General features: G+C 39.2%; 1 protein-coding gene across 4 annotated transcripts in view; it reads left to right on the forward strand.

The window, feature by feature from the left end:
* Nucleotides 1-5,623: 5,623 nt before the first annotated feature.
* Nucleotides 5,624-13,678, forward strand: part of SNCA (synuclein alpha) — a 156,761-nt gene continuing 148,706 nt past the window's right edge. The window contains exons 1-2 of one of the 4 annotated variants that reach the window (XM_058721910.1): nt 5,624-5,787; nt 7,531-7,676. In XM_058721910.1, the coding sequence (XP_058577893.1) occupies nt 7,556-7,676 (121 nt within the window). In that variant the 5' untranslated portion in view covers nt 5,624-5,787; nt 7,531-7,555. The other 3 variants (XM_058721909.1, XM_058721911.1, XM_058721912.1) reach the window with 3 other exon arrangements.

Genomic DNA, 13,678 nt, shown 5'->3' on the forward strand with positions numbered 1-13,678 from the left:
ATTTGCTGTGATTTCTGTTTACAAAGCATTATAACTTCAATTCAAAACACTACACAAGACATTATAATTTCTCCTAAAATATTTTTTTCATCCGTTTATTTTCTCCCCTGCTGAACTCAAATGCTCCTGAAAAGTAGAAGCAGATCTGTCACTGTGTTATCAGTCTGTCCATTTTTCACTCACCTGGAACATTAGAGGCTGAGTTTATCTCTGAATTGGATATTCATTCTGAAGTTTTTCAGAGCTGCTGTCTCGATGAGTCTGGCAAATTTGGAAACCATTTGTTGTGTTTTTATTTTTCTCCCATGGCAAATCAACATAATTCATACAGAGTTCTGCCACCACCCTTTTATTTTTTTTAATTTTTTTTTAAGTTTATTTATTTTGGGGACAGAGAGAGACAGAGCATGAATGGGGGAGGGTCAGAGAGAGAAGGAGACACACAGAATCTGAAACAGGCGCCAGGCTCCAAGCTGTCAGCACAGAGCCCGACGCGGGGCTCGAACTCACGGACCGCGAGATCATGACCTGAGCCGAAGTCAGACGCTCAACCGACTGAGCCACCCGGGCGCCCCAACCACCACCCTTTTAAAGAAACCAGGTTTCAAGAACGCAAAACTGCCGATAAAAGATAGTAAATGTTAATTCTATTGCTATCACTATTATTTCTTCAGGCTGCTGAAGCAAATTCTATGAATGATGTTGCTGTTGTAATCCATACACTAAGGAGAGAAAGAGATACCCTATCTCTAACATCCCACAACCTCTCTACCTGGCTGAAAATGTTTTACTTCCCATAGTAAACCAAAGTGATTGATAGGTATCAGATATCTCAGGTATGTTGTGGGTGGGACGGGAGGTTGGGGAAGGCTTAGAATAATGTTGAAACTGCTGTAGTGAAAAAGTGCTTCCAAAGGCACCTTAAAATAGGGGGACTAGGTAATAATAACAACTACTTATACTGAGAGATTCCACTGTGCTTGGTTCTTTGCTAAGAACCATATTATTTATTCTTTACAACAATCACACAACTGAGATATCCTCATTTCATAGATGAGGAAATTAGAGGTTAGAGAGATTGGATATTTGCTCTCAGTCACTGCTACTAAGTGGTAGAAACTTGGTAAGTCTCTGTGTTTAACCTGTACCTAGTACCCCTATTCTCAGAAATCTACCAGGCTCACTAGGGTTTAGTGCATTTCTTGAGCTGATTAATATGTTTTTTTCTTCTAATACTAAAACATTTGAACTTTTTAAATCCTAAGATATTTAAATATCTTTCCTATCTGGCTTCAAAGTCTGTATCTTACAATTGCGCATGTCTTTATATACTTAGCACCACAAAAACCGCAGGGATATTCAAAATGATATGCAGTTTAATTTTACCTATTTCACAGGGCACTTTCTCATGGTCACAATTAATATTTATTCTACATTTTTTGAGGATATATTACAATATTAGTAGATGTGATAAATTACATCATGCTAGAATAAATGTCCATTATTTTTTGCTGCCTACAGTATTGTAGAGAAGTTGTTGATGGGGTCAAATTAGAGAATCTTCTTCGGACACTATGCTCCCTCTTCATTGTTCTTCATATCTTTTGGAGTAACTCTATTGCCCTGTCTCAAGCTCAACCCCTTTTAAAAATCCTATGCAATGTCATCCCAACTGTATCCATTAGGCTTTCCCTCCTGTGCTCACTATGAAATTAATGATTAATTTCACTGTGAAATTACAAGAGAAGCCTACCAAGATACTTTTCACACATGTGCAGAAGATGAGAAAAAGGTACTGATAGAGAATAAGATACAAGTGACCCAAGAATCAACATTACATTGCCCCTTGTGTCCAAAGATAGTAAAGATTGTATTTTCCTCACTTAAACACATTAAATCAGCTCTTATCAGCTCTTTAGTACTTGGTCCTAAGAAGCTTCCTTATTTATCATGTCGTTCCATTTTGCAGCACAAGCTTACCACATGGTACACCTAGAAAATTAGTTGTCGTAAGGGGAAGACAAAGAGTCTAGGTTAACCATGCATCTCATATAATGTTAATCTCTAGTTAAATTATTGTATTAAACTCAGATAAAACAATCCTATTAAAGAGTAGCAAAATATATAGATTTCATTTATCAAAGAGAAAAGCAAACATATATGTAGTAGTTAAGAAAATGTGCACATCAGTAATGTCTCCCAATAGGTTATTCTTCCATATTCTTTATGAAGTACAAGCCATTCAATGAGTCAATTTTTTTTTCGAGTTTAAAATTTAAAGTTATACTTGTACAGTTAAAAAATTACTGTCAAAAGTATGCTGTCAATCAATGATGAAAAGAAAAATAATATCTCATTAACTTCCAGTTTCCTTTTTTGTCCGTGAGTAATTCCATTTCCTTAAGAATACAAAGCTAAGAGACTATAAATAGAACATAAGCAATGTCACTATTGATATCACCAGTAATTAAAAGTTTACTGAATGCTTACTATGTTCAAGGCACTTTGAAGGAAGAAAAGAGGAGTAGAATATAGAATTATAACTATAATTCTAAATGACAAAAAATTGGTTTACAATTCTTTCCTTCTTTTCTCTTTCTTTCTTCCTTCTGTCCTCTCTTTTTTTTCTTCTTTTCTTTCTTTCTTTCTTCTTTCTTTCTTTCTTTCTTTCTTTCTTTCTTTCTTTCTTTCTTTCTTTCTTTTGTTATTTCTTTCTCCTTCCTTCCTTCCTTCCTTCCTTCCTTCCTTCCTTCCTTCCTTCCTTCCTTTCGTCATCTTCCCCTACAAAGAATTACCAATGTAGAAAAGGCAAAATTTCAAATATGAATGCTCTGTTTTGTAATAACTTAAGTTCTTCTTGATTTCTATGGTCAAATCCAAATTCAAAGGCTATTGGGTCCCACCTTTTTCCTCCCACCCCATACCACATCCAATCTGCAGGGTTATAGAGAGTAACTGTCAACGGAGGAGACTATTGCACCTTTTGGAACAGTTCTTGCTATATTATCTCAGCTTTGCCACTTTCAGCCTTTACCAAAATACTTTGAGCTTCAGGTTTTCTGACTATAAAAGGTACATAATAAAACTTAATTTACCACTTGTTGTGATTAAATGATATAGTACATTAGTCTTTTGTGAAGCATAAAGTATCATATAAAGGTGTTTTGGTATCATGCTGTGCTATAAGAAGCACAAAAATTTAACAACCACTCCCAAATAATTCTCTCATTGGTCTGCCATGAGACCCAAGAATATACCCCTTTGACCTAAAGCACTAGGTTCCCAGGAGGTCCCTTTTAAACTATAAATATATCATAGCATATATTAAATAATTGTCATAATAGTCTGCCAAGGTAACTTGCAGTGTTAGTTCACAGTGGAAAACATTATTGCAGTAATAAAAAAAAAAGCAATAAAAGGAAAACTACTGACACATGCAACAACATGAATAAACTTCACAAATATGTTGAGACAAAGAAGGGGAAAAATTTCATACTGTATGATGCAATTTTTGTGCAATTCTAAAATATGTACAACTAAAAAGAGCAAAAGGGAATTTTCTGGGGTGATGAAAATGTTCTGTCGGCAAAACAGTGTGGATTACACTAACGCATGTTTTTCAAAACTAATTATTAGGAACACTGAAGATCTGATGATTTCACTGTATGTAAATTATAATTGAATTTTTAAAAAGCCCATCTAACTGTTATGGTGGTTATTTAAAAATAGTTCTTATATTTTATGCATAGAGTATGAAATATTTACAGATTAAAGCATATATGTAATTCTTGGGATTTAGTAAAACATGAGGGGTGGTGATGAAAAATGGGAAGTGGTTGAGCAATATAGATGAAACATGATTAGCCATGCGTTGAAAAATGGTGGCAGTTGGGTGATATTCACATGGAGTCATTTATTCTTTCTGCTTTTGTTTTTGTTTAAACATTTTCCATAATAAAAAGTTGAAAAGAGAGAGGTCATCTGCATTAATCTCATTTACAAGAGAAAACTGTGAACAGAGGACATAACTTGTTTAAAGTCTCAAAGCCAGACTGCAAACCAGCTCTTAAGTTTAACCTTTTTCTGATCCCAAGGAAGCAAAATAGCGTTTGGAAAGGCTGCTTTTAAAAAAGGCAGACCAGGGGCGCCTTGGTGGCTTAGTGGGTTAAGCGTCTGATTTCCGCTCAAGCCATGATCTCACGGTTTGTGAGTTTGAGCCTCGCGTGGGGCTCTGTGCTGACAGCCTGGAGCCTGCTTCAGATTCTGTGGCTCCCCCCATCTCTCTGCCCCTCCCCTGCTTATGCTCTGTGTCTCTCCGTATGTCAAAAATAAATAAACGTTTAAAAATGATTAAAAAATGATGAAAAAGGCACACCAATAACTTGTTTAAGATATATATATATATGAAATATTATATATATATATATATATATATATATATATATATATAAAATTTGCTTCCTGTTTCTCTTGGTTTCAAGGGGTTGTTTTGTAGATTTAACTGTATTTTACTCAAATTTAAGATAAAACAAAACAAAACAACAACAACAAAAAACATACAGCTAAGACTTGTTTTTCCCCCTTTCAGTGCTAAAATCATCCTCTCAATTCAGGCAAAAACAGCAAATGCATTCTGTTAGAGGGAGGAGATTGCTTCTCCATTCTGGTGTGATCCAAGAACAGCTGTTTTCCCTCCAGCTCTGAAAGAGGTGAAAATGTGTTAACCAATGCAAAAATTGTCAAGTCCGCGCGTATGTATGCGTGTCTGTGTGCGGGATGGGGTAGGTGGGGTGTCAGCTCCGAGGGCAACGTGCATCAAATCAGAAAGGTGAGCCGTGTGTGGGAGGGACCAAGAAATTGAATGTGATGGTTCGGGAGAATAAACCCCGCTAGATTTGTCTCCTCTATCAGGCACTTGAGTGTGGAAAGTAAATTCCATTTCGAGAACGAAAAACCTTATGACCGCTTGATATCGACGTCTGGGGAATATTGATTCCGTATTCCACGGATGGGGAAAAAAAAAAATCGGCGTCTGGCAGCCGCTGATTGGTGGACAGGAAAATGGTGACAGTGGGGTGGGAAGAGGACTCCGAGAGCCTCCTCCTGCCTCAACCTGTAACTCTTCCTTACTAGTCTCCTCTGCATCCGCCGGACCCTTTCGAGCTCACCTGACGTTAAGAGCAAGGGAAGATCTGAAGGATGTTCGAACAAAAGCATCTTAAACATTGTGTCCTACGGCCGTTAATAAAAATCACAGCGATCCCAGGGAAACGTGCTCTTCTTGGGAGGGCTTCCTGAGCCGCCTGCCTCCTTCGGTAGCCTCCCAAGAGGATGGCTCTATCTTTGGTGGTCCAGCTCCCAGGCCTCCGCTCCCCCAGGCTGGCTCCCACAAGGGGCTCCAGGGAGGAACCAGAAGGGAAGGCGGAGACAGCGAAGGAGGGGGGGGGGTGGGAAAGAGGGAGAAACATCAGCCTAACAGCTCGCGATCGCCAGGAGAGTCCCCTTGATCCTGAACTAGAGCGGAAGCGCAGACTACCCCACCTCCCACCCCCACCCCGCCGGGCCCAGGCTGGCGTCTGGAGCCGGAGGTGCGGCCTTCCCCCCGCCCCCATCCCCATCCGAGCAGAGGAGTGAAGTGCACGCGGCTGGGAAAGCGGCGAGCGCCGGGAGAAGGGCGGGGAGAGGCGCTGACAAATCAGCTGCGGGGGCGGCGAGCGGAGGAGAAGGAGGAGGAGAGAGAGGAAGAGGAGGCAGACCGCGACGACCAGAGGGGACCCGAGCGAAGGGGTGAGAGACCCAGCGCCGAGACGAGGGGCGAGGTGTGTGCTAGCTGCAGGGCGGACCCGAGGACCGAGCCGGCCCTTGGCATCCTGGGCGCTCTCTCCCCGCCTTCCCTTCCGACCCTCTGCCTCTTTCTCTCGGATCCAATTGTGCGGGGGACGGGGAGTGGCAATTCGACGACAGGTTCGTGGGTTCGCCTCCCACGCCCCCAGCCTCTCATCACCCGGCGGTGCTGACGGCAGCCTCCTCTGGGGACCACCCCGGTCCTGGTGCCGCCTCCTCCCTTCCTGTGCGCTTATCCTCCCCCTTCCCATTTAAATAACATCGGGGAATTGTTTTGAACAATTTTGTGTAAGGGGCGGGTGGGGAGGAATTGTACTTCTGAGGATCGGAGGCACTCAGGTAAGGACCAATGGATCTGAACAGGCAGCTTTGGAAATGCTGGGGGAAACCCGGAGGAGAGGAGTCGTGCGCTTCTGGGAGGGGGGAGGTGGTGCTGCAATGAGGACCCGCTGGGTCAAGTCTCTCCGAGGTGGGTCCCTATCTCTCCAGCGAGCTGGACGAAAGTAAGTTGACCTCTCGCTTCCGACTCGGCTCTTCTCATCCCCAAAGACCGAGAGGTTAGGCTGCTGCTCCGGGGTGCGCTTTTCCCCTGGGGAAACGCGAGGATGCTCGATGGAGCGCGAGGTGCCAACTTTTATTTCTCTGTTACCTTAAATCCCCCAGTCCGCCCTCTCAGCGTTCTCGGTCAAGTAAGCAAGCTGCGTTTGGCAAATGATTAAATGGAAGTGCAGGGAAGGCAGGTCAACAGGTGGTAAGGGGTTAACAGGTGCGGGTGCCTGGTGGGTGGTGAATTCAGGCGCGCGGAGAACGCCCCCTCGGGTGGCAGGCGCGAGTCAGGAGACTGCTCCCGAGTGTGCACAGGCGCCTGCTCCTGGCAGATAGCTGGGGGCGAGCGTGGATGGTCGGGTAGATTAGAATGGGTGCGGGTGGGCTCGCTGTGGGCCTGAGGTTGGGCCACACCCAGAGTGAGTAGTTCTCTTCCCTCCCTTCTCCGCGATCAACCAGTTAGCCCTCTTCTGGAATTCATTTTAAGACTGACTCCGACCCCATGCCTCTAGCTTCTTTTCATTTTCTTTTCCTGTAATCTTTTAACCATACTTATTTTTATTTTTATTTTTTAAGATTTTTTTTTAATGTTTATTTTTGAGCGTGAGTGGGGGAGGGACAGAGAGAGAGGGAGACACAGAATCCGAAGCAGGCTCTGAGCTGTCAGCACAGAGCTCTACGCCCGCCTGGGGCTCGAACTCAGAAACCCACAAACTGTGAGATCATGGCCTGAGCGGAAGTCACAGGCTTAACAGATTGAGCCACCCAGGTGCCCCTGAACCATGCTTCTAACTTGTTTTGTCGCTCTTTGGACTCTGGGAAGTTCAAAGAGGGGTCCATCTTTTCATGCAACTACACTTCGAAGATACATTAAGAACAACTAGATGATTCATCTTAATACATGTTTGGGCAGCTAGACTTTTACTAGCCAAGATGGATGAGGAATGCTAAATTTTTAATGCAAAAGCTAAAAAAAGGCTCCCCCTTCCCCACCCAGTGGTTGAAATAAGAGTATGGTTAAAAGTGTCACACACTTTTGGGAGTTATACTGATCTTTCTGTGGTTTTTACTTTGGGTGGTTCTAATTTTATTATATTCTGCTCACAAGTTCTCATTGAAATTATATTTTGTGTTCTCCAGTGTAGAGTAAAGGAATTCATTAGCCATGGATGTATTCATGAAAGGACTTTCAAAGGCCAAGGAGGGAGTCGTGGCTGCTGCTGAAAAAACCAAACAGGGTGTGGCAGAAGCCGCAGGAAAGACAAAAGAGGGTGTTCTCTATGTAGGTAGGTAAACCCCAAATATCATTTTGATGTTTATTTATGACTGATGGGTTATGATGATTGATGCTCTAAAGGCTGGTATTTCTTGCTTGATTCATTTTTGCATCATCACTTGTCAAAAGGATAAACTGAGTCAGGGGACTGTGTGAGTAGATAAATGTGTATATTTAGAGCCAATAGTAAAAAAGTGAAGAAAATTTGTTTTCTCAGCTGATTTCATTTTTTGGTGTGAATGCTTCTGTGTATAAGTGACTATATTTCAGGAAAAGTTTTGAAAAGTCAGTCTCAAAAAATAATTAACATTTTTAAGAATCGAAATCATTCATAGACCTTTGATTTTTTATCATCATGAATAATATTGGCAAATTTTAGTGTATTCACATTTTAAAATAAGACCTTTTGATATGGCCCTGGGATATGTAAAAAGAGACCTACTGTGGCCCTGAAAAAGGAAAGGACAGAAAAATCTTTGGTACAGTTCATCCTTGCGACTACTTGGTAAACTGAAGATTAATTACCCCCAAAAGTGCTTGATGCCTGCTACTAATATCTCAGAGATATTTGTCAAATGGCACACATACTAAATAATGAGATGAGTGCTTATTTCTACTTGTTCCACATTGCCACTTAGTAGTATTCATGCAGATCCTGACGCTCTTCTTATCTTGAACGGTGCTTGGTTGTTATTTTGTAAATCCCTTCGGCTTCTTTGGGGAAGGAATAGACACACACATAGACAAACACTCGTCCACATGGACACATGCCCACAGGCACACGCTCACTTTCGGCCCATTCTGCCTCTCCCTTTCTCTTCTGCTCCTCCAAGCTCTTCCACATTCTCTGGTGGTAGCTGTAGCAGCAGTAGCACAGGGTATGCATAAGGTGGAGGATGAACGTATTGGGCGGCGAAGGGCGCTATGCCTGTGTCGGTGGGTGAAGGACAGATACACTGTCTCTCCAACGTGGATGCACTGAAGAAGAGTTACACTTGGAATGATTTTTAAAAATGCTTCTCATGTTATTTTTTCTCATTGTCCATAGACTCTATATTGGCTTGAGTTTACTGCAAATCTTCAGTTAAGTTCTTCTTTTTCTATCTTAAGACATATTTTCAGAAAATCATTGAACTAAAGAGTGTTACAAGAGGAAAAAGTGATGACTTAATTTCAAGTGGTTTTGTAAAGTGTGAATTAGATCTTTTTAGATGAAATTTGGAATACGGAATCAGTGATGTGCAGATAATCGATATCTTTATACTTGTCCTCAGTTTTCTAAATTGTAAAAGTGTATACTTAGAAATACTTTTTGATTTTAGTTTATAATTTTGTAACTTTAAATATTTTTTACAATGCTGGTATTTATGCCATTAGTTTGTAGTGAGTCCAGAAACTACTGAATATTAATTTAATACATTGCTCTTTGCTAGGTAATAAACACGTTTCATCATCTGGAAAACTTTGTTTTCATTGTCAACTATGAGTTTGGGCAAATAGAATGATTTTATTTCTTAGAGATTAGTTCTGTTATTTACTCTGACACTATAATATAAAATAATAATTTTTTTATGTCACATGTATTTTTAAACCATCTTCAGTATTTATCATGATATTTAATACATAGTGCATTCTATAAATTGTGTATTGGTTGTGTCCTGAAGGATAATTAAAATTTGAACTCAAACAGAGGTTTTAGGATGAAAACTGACCCTAAGAAGACACAGTATGTAGGTCAGAGGTTGGGAAACTTTTCCTGTAAAGTGCTATACAGTAACTATTTTGGGCCATAAGATTTCTGTGTGAATTAATCAACTCTGCTGTTGTGGTAATGAAAGCAGCCATAGACAATAATTAGCTGTATTCCAGTAAAATCTTACTACTGGAACAGGTGGTGAGTCGATTGGGCCCATAGACCGCAGTTTGCTGAGTCCTGGAAAAGTAGAGAGAACATAGACTTGATGTCAGACAAACCTCAAATCTAGTCCAGGCTATGTCATTTATTGCCTTCAGAAGACTATAAAACTTAACTACCATCTATGAGCTTTATTTCTTCATTTGTAACAATGTGATTTAGATAAATGCAACTACCTTGCAGAGTTTTTGTGAGAATGTCATAATAAAACAAAACACATGAGTGATAAAGTACACTTAAAAAAAAGAGACTTTTTTTTTTTTGTAGTGGTTTAGATTCACAGCAAGATTGAGAGGCAACTAGCAGAAGTTTCTCATGTACCCTTTGGCCCCACACATGCATGGCCTCTCGCATGGTCAACATCTCCCACCAGAATGGTACATTTATTAAAATTAATGAACTACACTGACACATTATGATCACCCCAACCAAATCCATAGTTTAAGATTCCCTCCTTGCGCTATACATTCTCTGGGTTTGGACAAATGCATAATGAAGTATATCCATCATTATAGTATCATCTAGATATTTTTGGTGTCTTAAAAATCGTTTGTACATCATTTATTCATCTTCCTCTATCAACCCCTGGTAACCAGTGATCTTTGTACTGTCTCCACAATTTTACCATATCCAGAATGTCATATAGCTGGTATAGAGACTGTTAAGATTGGCTTCTTTCACTTAGTAATATGCATTTAAAGTTCTTCCTTGTCTTTTCATGGTTTTATAGCTCATTTCCTTTTAGCATTAAATATTAATCCCATTGTCTGGATGTATCACAGTTCATCTGTTCACCTACTGAGGGACATCTTGGTTCCTTCCAAGTTTTGGCAGTTATGAATAAAAATTCTAATTAAACATCCATGTGTGGGCTTGAGTGGATGTAAGTTTTCAATTCCTATGGGTAAATAGGAAGGATCACTACTGATGGATCATATGATAAGTACATGCTTAGTTTTATAAGGACGTAACAAATTGTCTTCCAAAGTGGCTGGACCATCTTGCATCCCACCAACAGTAAATGACAATTCTTGTTGCTCCACATCCTTGCCAGCATTTGGTGTTTCAGTCTTCTAGATTCTGACCATTCTAAGAGGCATGCAGTGGTGTCTGATAGTTTTAATTTACATTTCCCAGATGGCAAATGATGTGGAGCATCTTTTCATAAGCTTATTTGTCATCTATATATCTTCTTTGGTGGGGTATCTGTTACGTTCTTTGGTCTGGTTTTTAATCTGATTGTTTATTTTCTTACTGAGTTTTAAGAGTCCTCTATATATTTTGGATAATACTTCCTTTTCAGACATATCTTCTGCAAATATTTTCTCTCGGTCCATAGCTTTTCTCTTTACTCTTTCATGGAGGTGAAATTTTTAATTTTAAGGAAGTTCAGCTTATTTATTCTTTATTTCATGGGCTGTGCTTTTGGTGTTATATCTCCAAGTCATTGGCATACCCAAGGTCATGTAGGTTTTCCCCTATGTTATTCTAGGAGTTTTATAGTTTTGTTTTACAATTAGGTCTATGATCTTTATTGCATTAACTTTTTGTGAAGAATGTAAAGGTGGTGTCTAGACTCTTGTCCTCCCTTTCCCCTGCCTCCTCTTCCTTCTCTCCTCCTTCTTCTTCCCCTCCTTTCCCTTCCCCTCCTTCTCCTCCTCCTACTTCTTTTGTTCCTCTTCTCCTTCTTCTCCTTGCCCCTTCTTCTCCTTTCTTTTCCTTCCTTCCTTCCTCCTCCTCCTCCTCCTCCTCCTTCTTCTTCTTCTTCTTCTTCTTCTTCTTCTTCTTCTTCTTCTTCTTCTTCTTCTTCTTCTTCTTCTCCTTCTCCTTCTTCTTCTCCTTCTCCTCTTTCTCCTCGTCCTCCTTCTTCTTGTGCATGTGGATGTCCAGTTGTTCTAGCACGATTTGTTGAAAAGACTATCTTTGCTTTATTGTAGTGCTTTTGTTCCTTTGTCAAAAATCTGTTGCCTATATTTATGTGGTTTTATTTATAGGCTCTCTATTCTAGTCCAATGATTTATTTGTCTAGTCTCTTGCTATTATCACACTGTCTTGATTACTGTAGGTTGAAGGCAAATAGTGTCAGACCTATGATTTTATTATTTGACTTCAATATTATCTTGGCTATTCTGAGCCTTTAGAATCTGTTGATATCTATAGTTTTTGCTCTCCCCGTAAACTTTAGAATCTGTTGATATCTGTAAAATAACTTGGTGAGATTTTTATTAAGATTACACTGAAATAGGAGCACCTGGGTGGCTCAGTCGGTTGAGCATCCAGCTTCAGCTCAGGTCATTATCTCACAGTCCGTGAGTTCGAGCTCTAGCTCAGAGTCTGGGTCCTGCTTCAGATTCTCCCTCCCTCTCTGCCTCAACCCACTAGCATTCTGTCTCTGTCTCTCTCAAAAATAAATAAACATTTAAAAATTTAAAAAAAAAGATTGCACTGAAATATACATCAAATTTGGAAGAACTAGGATTGCATTGGACTATAGAGTAAGTTAAGAAGAACTGACATCTTGATAGTATTGAGTATTCCCATCGATGAACATGGAATATACCTCTTTTTATTTAGTCCTCTGATTTTGTTCATCAGAGCTTTTTCTTCATCCAGATCTTATATTCTATTCTTAGAGAATAGATCTTATATTAGATCTTATATTCTATTAAATGTCCACCTAAGTATTTCAGTATTTTTTGGTGCTAAGATAATTGTATCCTGTTTTTAATTTTCAATTTCACTTGTTCATTGATGGTATATAGGAAAGTGGTTGACTTTTGTTTATTAACCTTCTATCTTGCAGTCTTACAATAATTGCTTCTTTGTTGTTTTTTTGTTTGTTTGTTTTTTGTTTTTTTTTTGTCGTTGTTGATTCTTTAGGATTTCCTACATAGACAATCATGTCATCTGTGAATGAAGACAGTTTTATTTCTTCTTTCCCAATCTTTATACCTCTTATTTCCTTTTTGTGTCTTGTTGCACTGGCTAGGACTTCCAGTATGATGCTTGTCCTTTTCCTGATCTTAGTAGGAAAGCTCTAGTTTCTTGCTATGAAATATGATGTTAACTGTAGGTTTTTTTTGGAAATATTTATCAAGTTGAGGAAGTTCCCTTGTATTTCTAGTTTACCAAAAGTTTTTAATCATACATAGATGTTGCATTTTGTCAAATGCTTTTTCTGCATCTACTGATATAATCATGTGACTTGTCTTTTTTACCCTGTTAATGTGATGGATTACTCTAATTAATTTTTGAGTATTGAACCAACCTTGTGTACCTGGTGTGAATTCCACTTGGTTGTGGAGTATAATTCTTATTACATATTGTTAGATTTGATTTGTTAACATTTCATTGAGGATTTTTGTAAAGCACACTTTTATATAGGAGCCATGGTTATTATTATCAAACAAGCTGTCCAACAGAATACTTACTTTGCCAACATATTTTCTTTTCATCTTTTCATTCTTCATTACAAAACTCATCAGTAGCTAGAGTGAAATACTGGAAGTGGCTAGAGAAAGTTTTGTAATTTCAGTGTGGCTGAAGATGTTTAGCACACTGTTTTCTTAAGCCTACAGATGAAAGTAATCTTATTCCTTTATAATATATTTTTGGCAACTACCTTTTAACTAAGTGAGGAACTACCATAAGAATCAGTGTTATTTTATGATTTTTCTTCATTTGTGATATATTTGTATACAAATATTCAATCAATATACTTCAGTTTAATCAATAACAATTATCTCAATCAAATGGGTCAGACATTATAAGTATAGAGTCAAATTGAAAAGCAAAAAACATTCATTTTCTTTATGTAATGCCAAGTATTATAACTGTAAAGGCAAAATAATTATCTTCACAACTCTCCCAATGCCACTTTGTTCAGCAAGCAGCAATGGTCAGGAGCATGGATTAATATCAAGCTCTCAAATAACAATATGCTCCAGATGCATCAAGTTGACAGAGTCAACATAACATGTACAATAGCAGTATATTTGAGTTCTTGCAACTCCTAGGCATTACTTTCAACCTTCTCCACTCTGTGCCTTTGTGAAGTCATGAGACATAAGATGGGATAGTTTTGGCCACCTCAGCTC

This window comes from Neofelis nebulosa, chromosome 3, assembly GCF_028018385.1.
Source record: "Neofelis nebulosa isolate mNeoNeb1 chromosome 3, mNeoNeb1.pri, whole genome shotgun sequence".
Taxonomy (NCBI): Eukaryota; Metazoa; Chordata; class Mammalia; order Carnivora; family Felidae; genus Neofelis; species Neofelis nebulosa.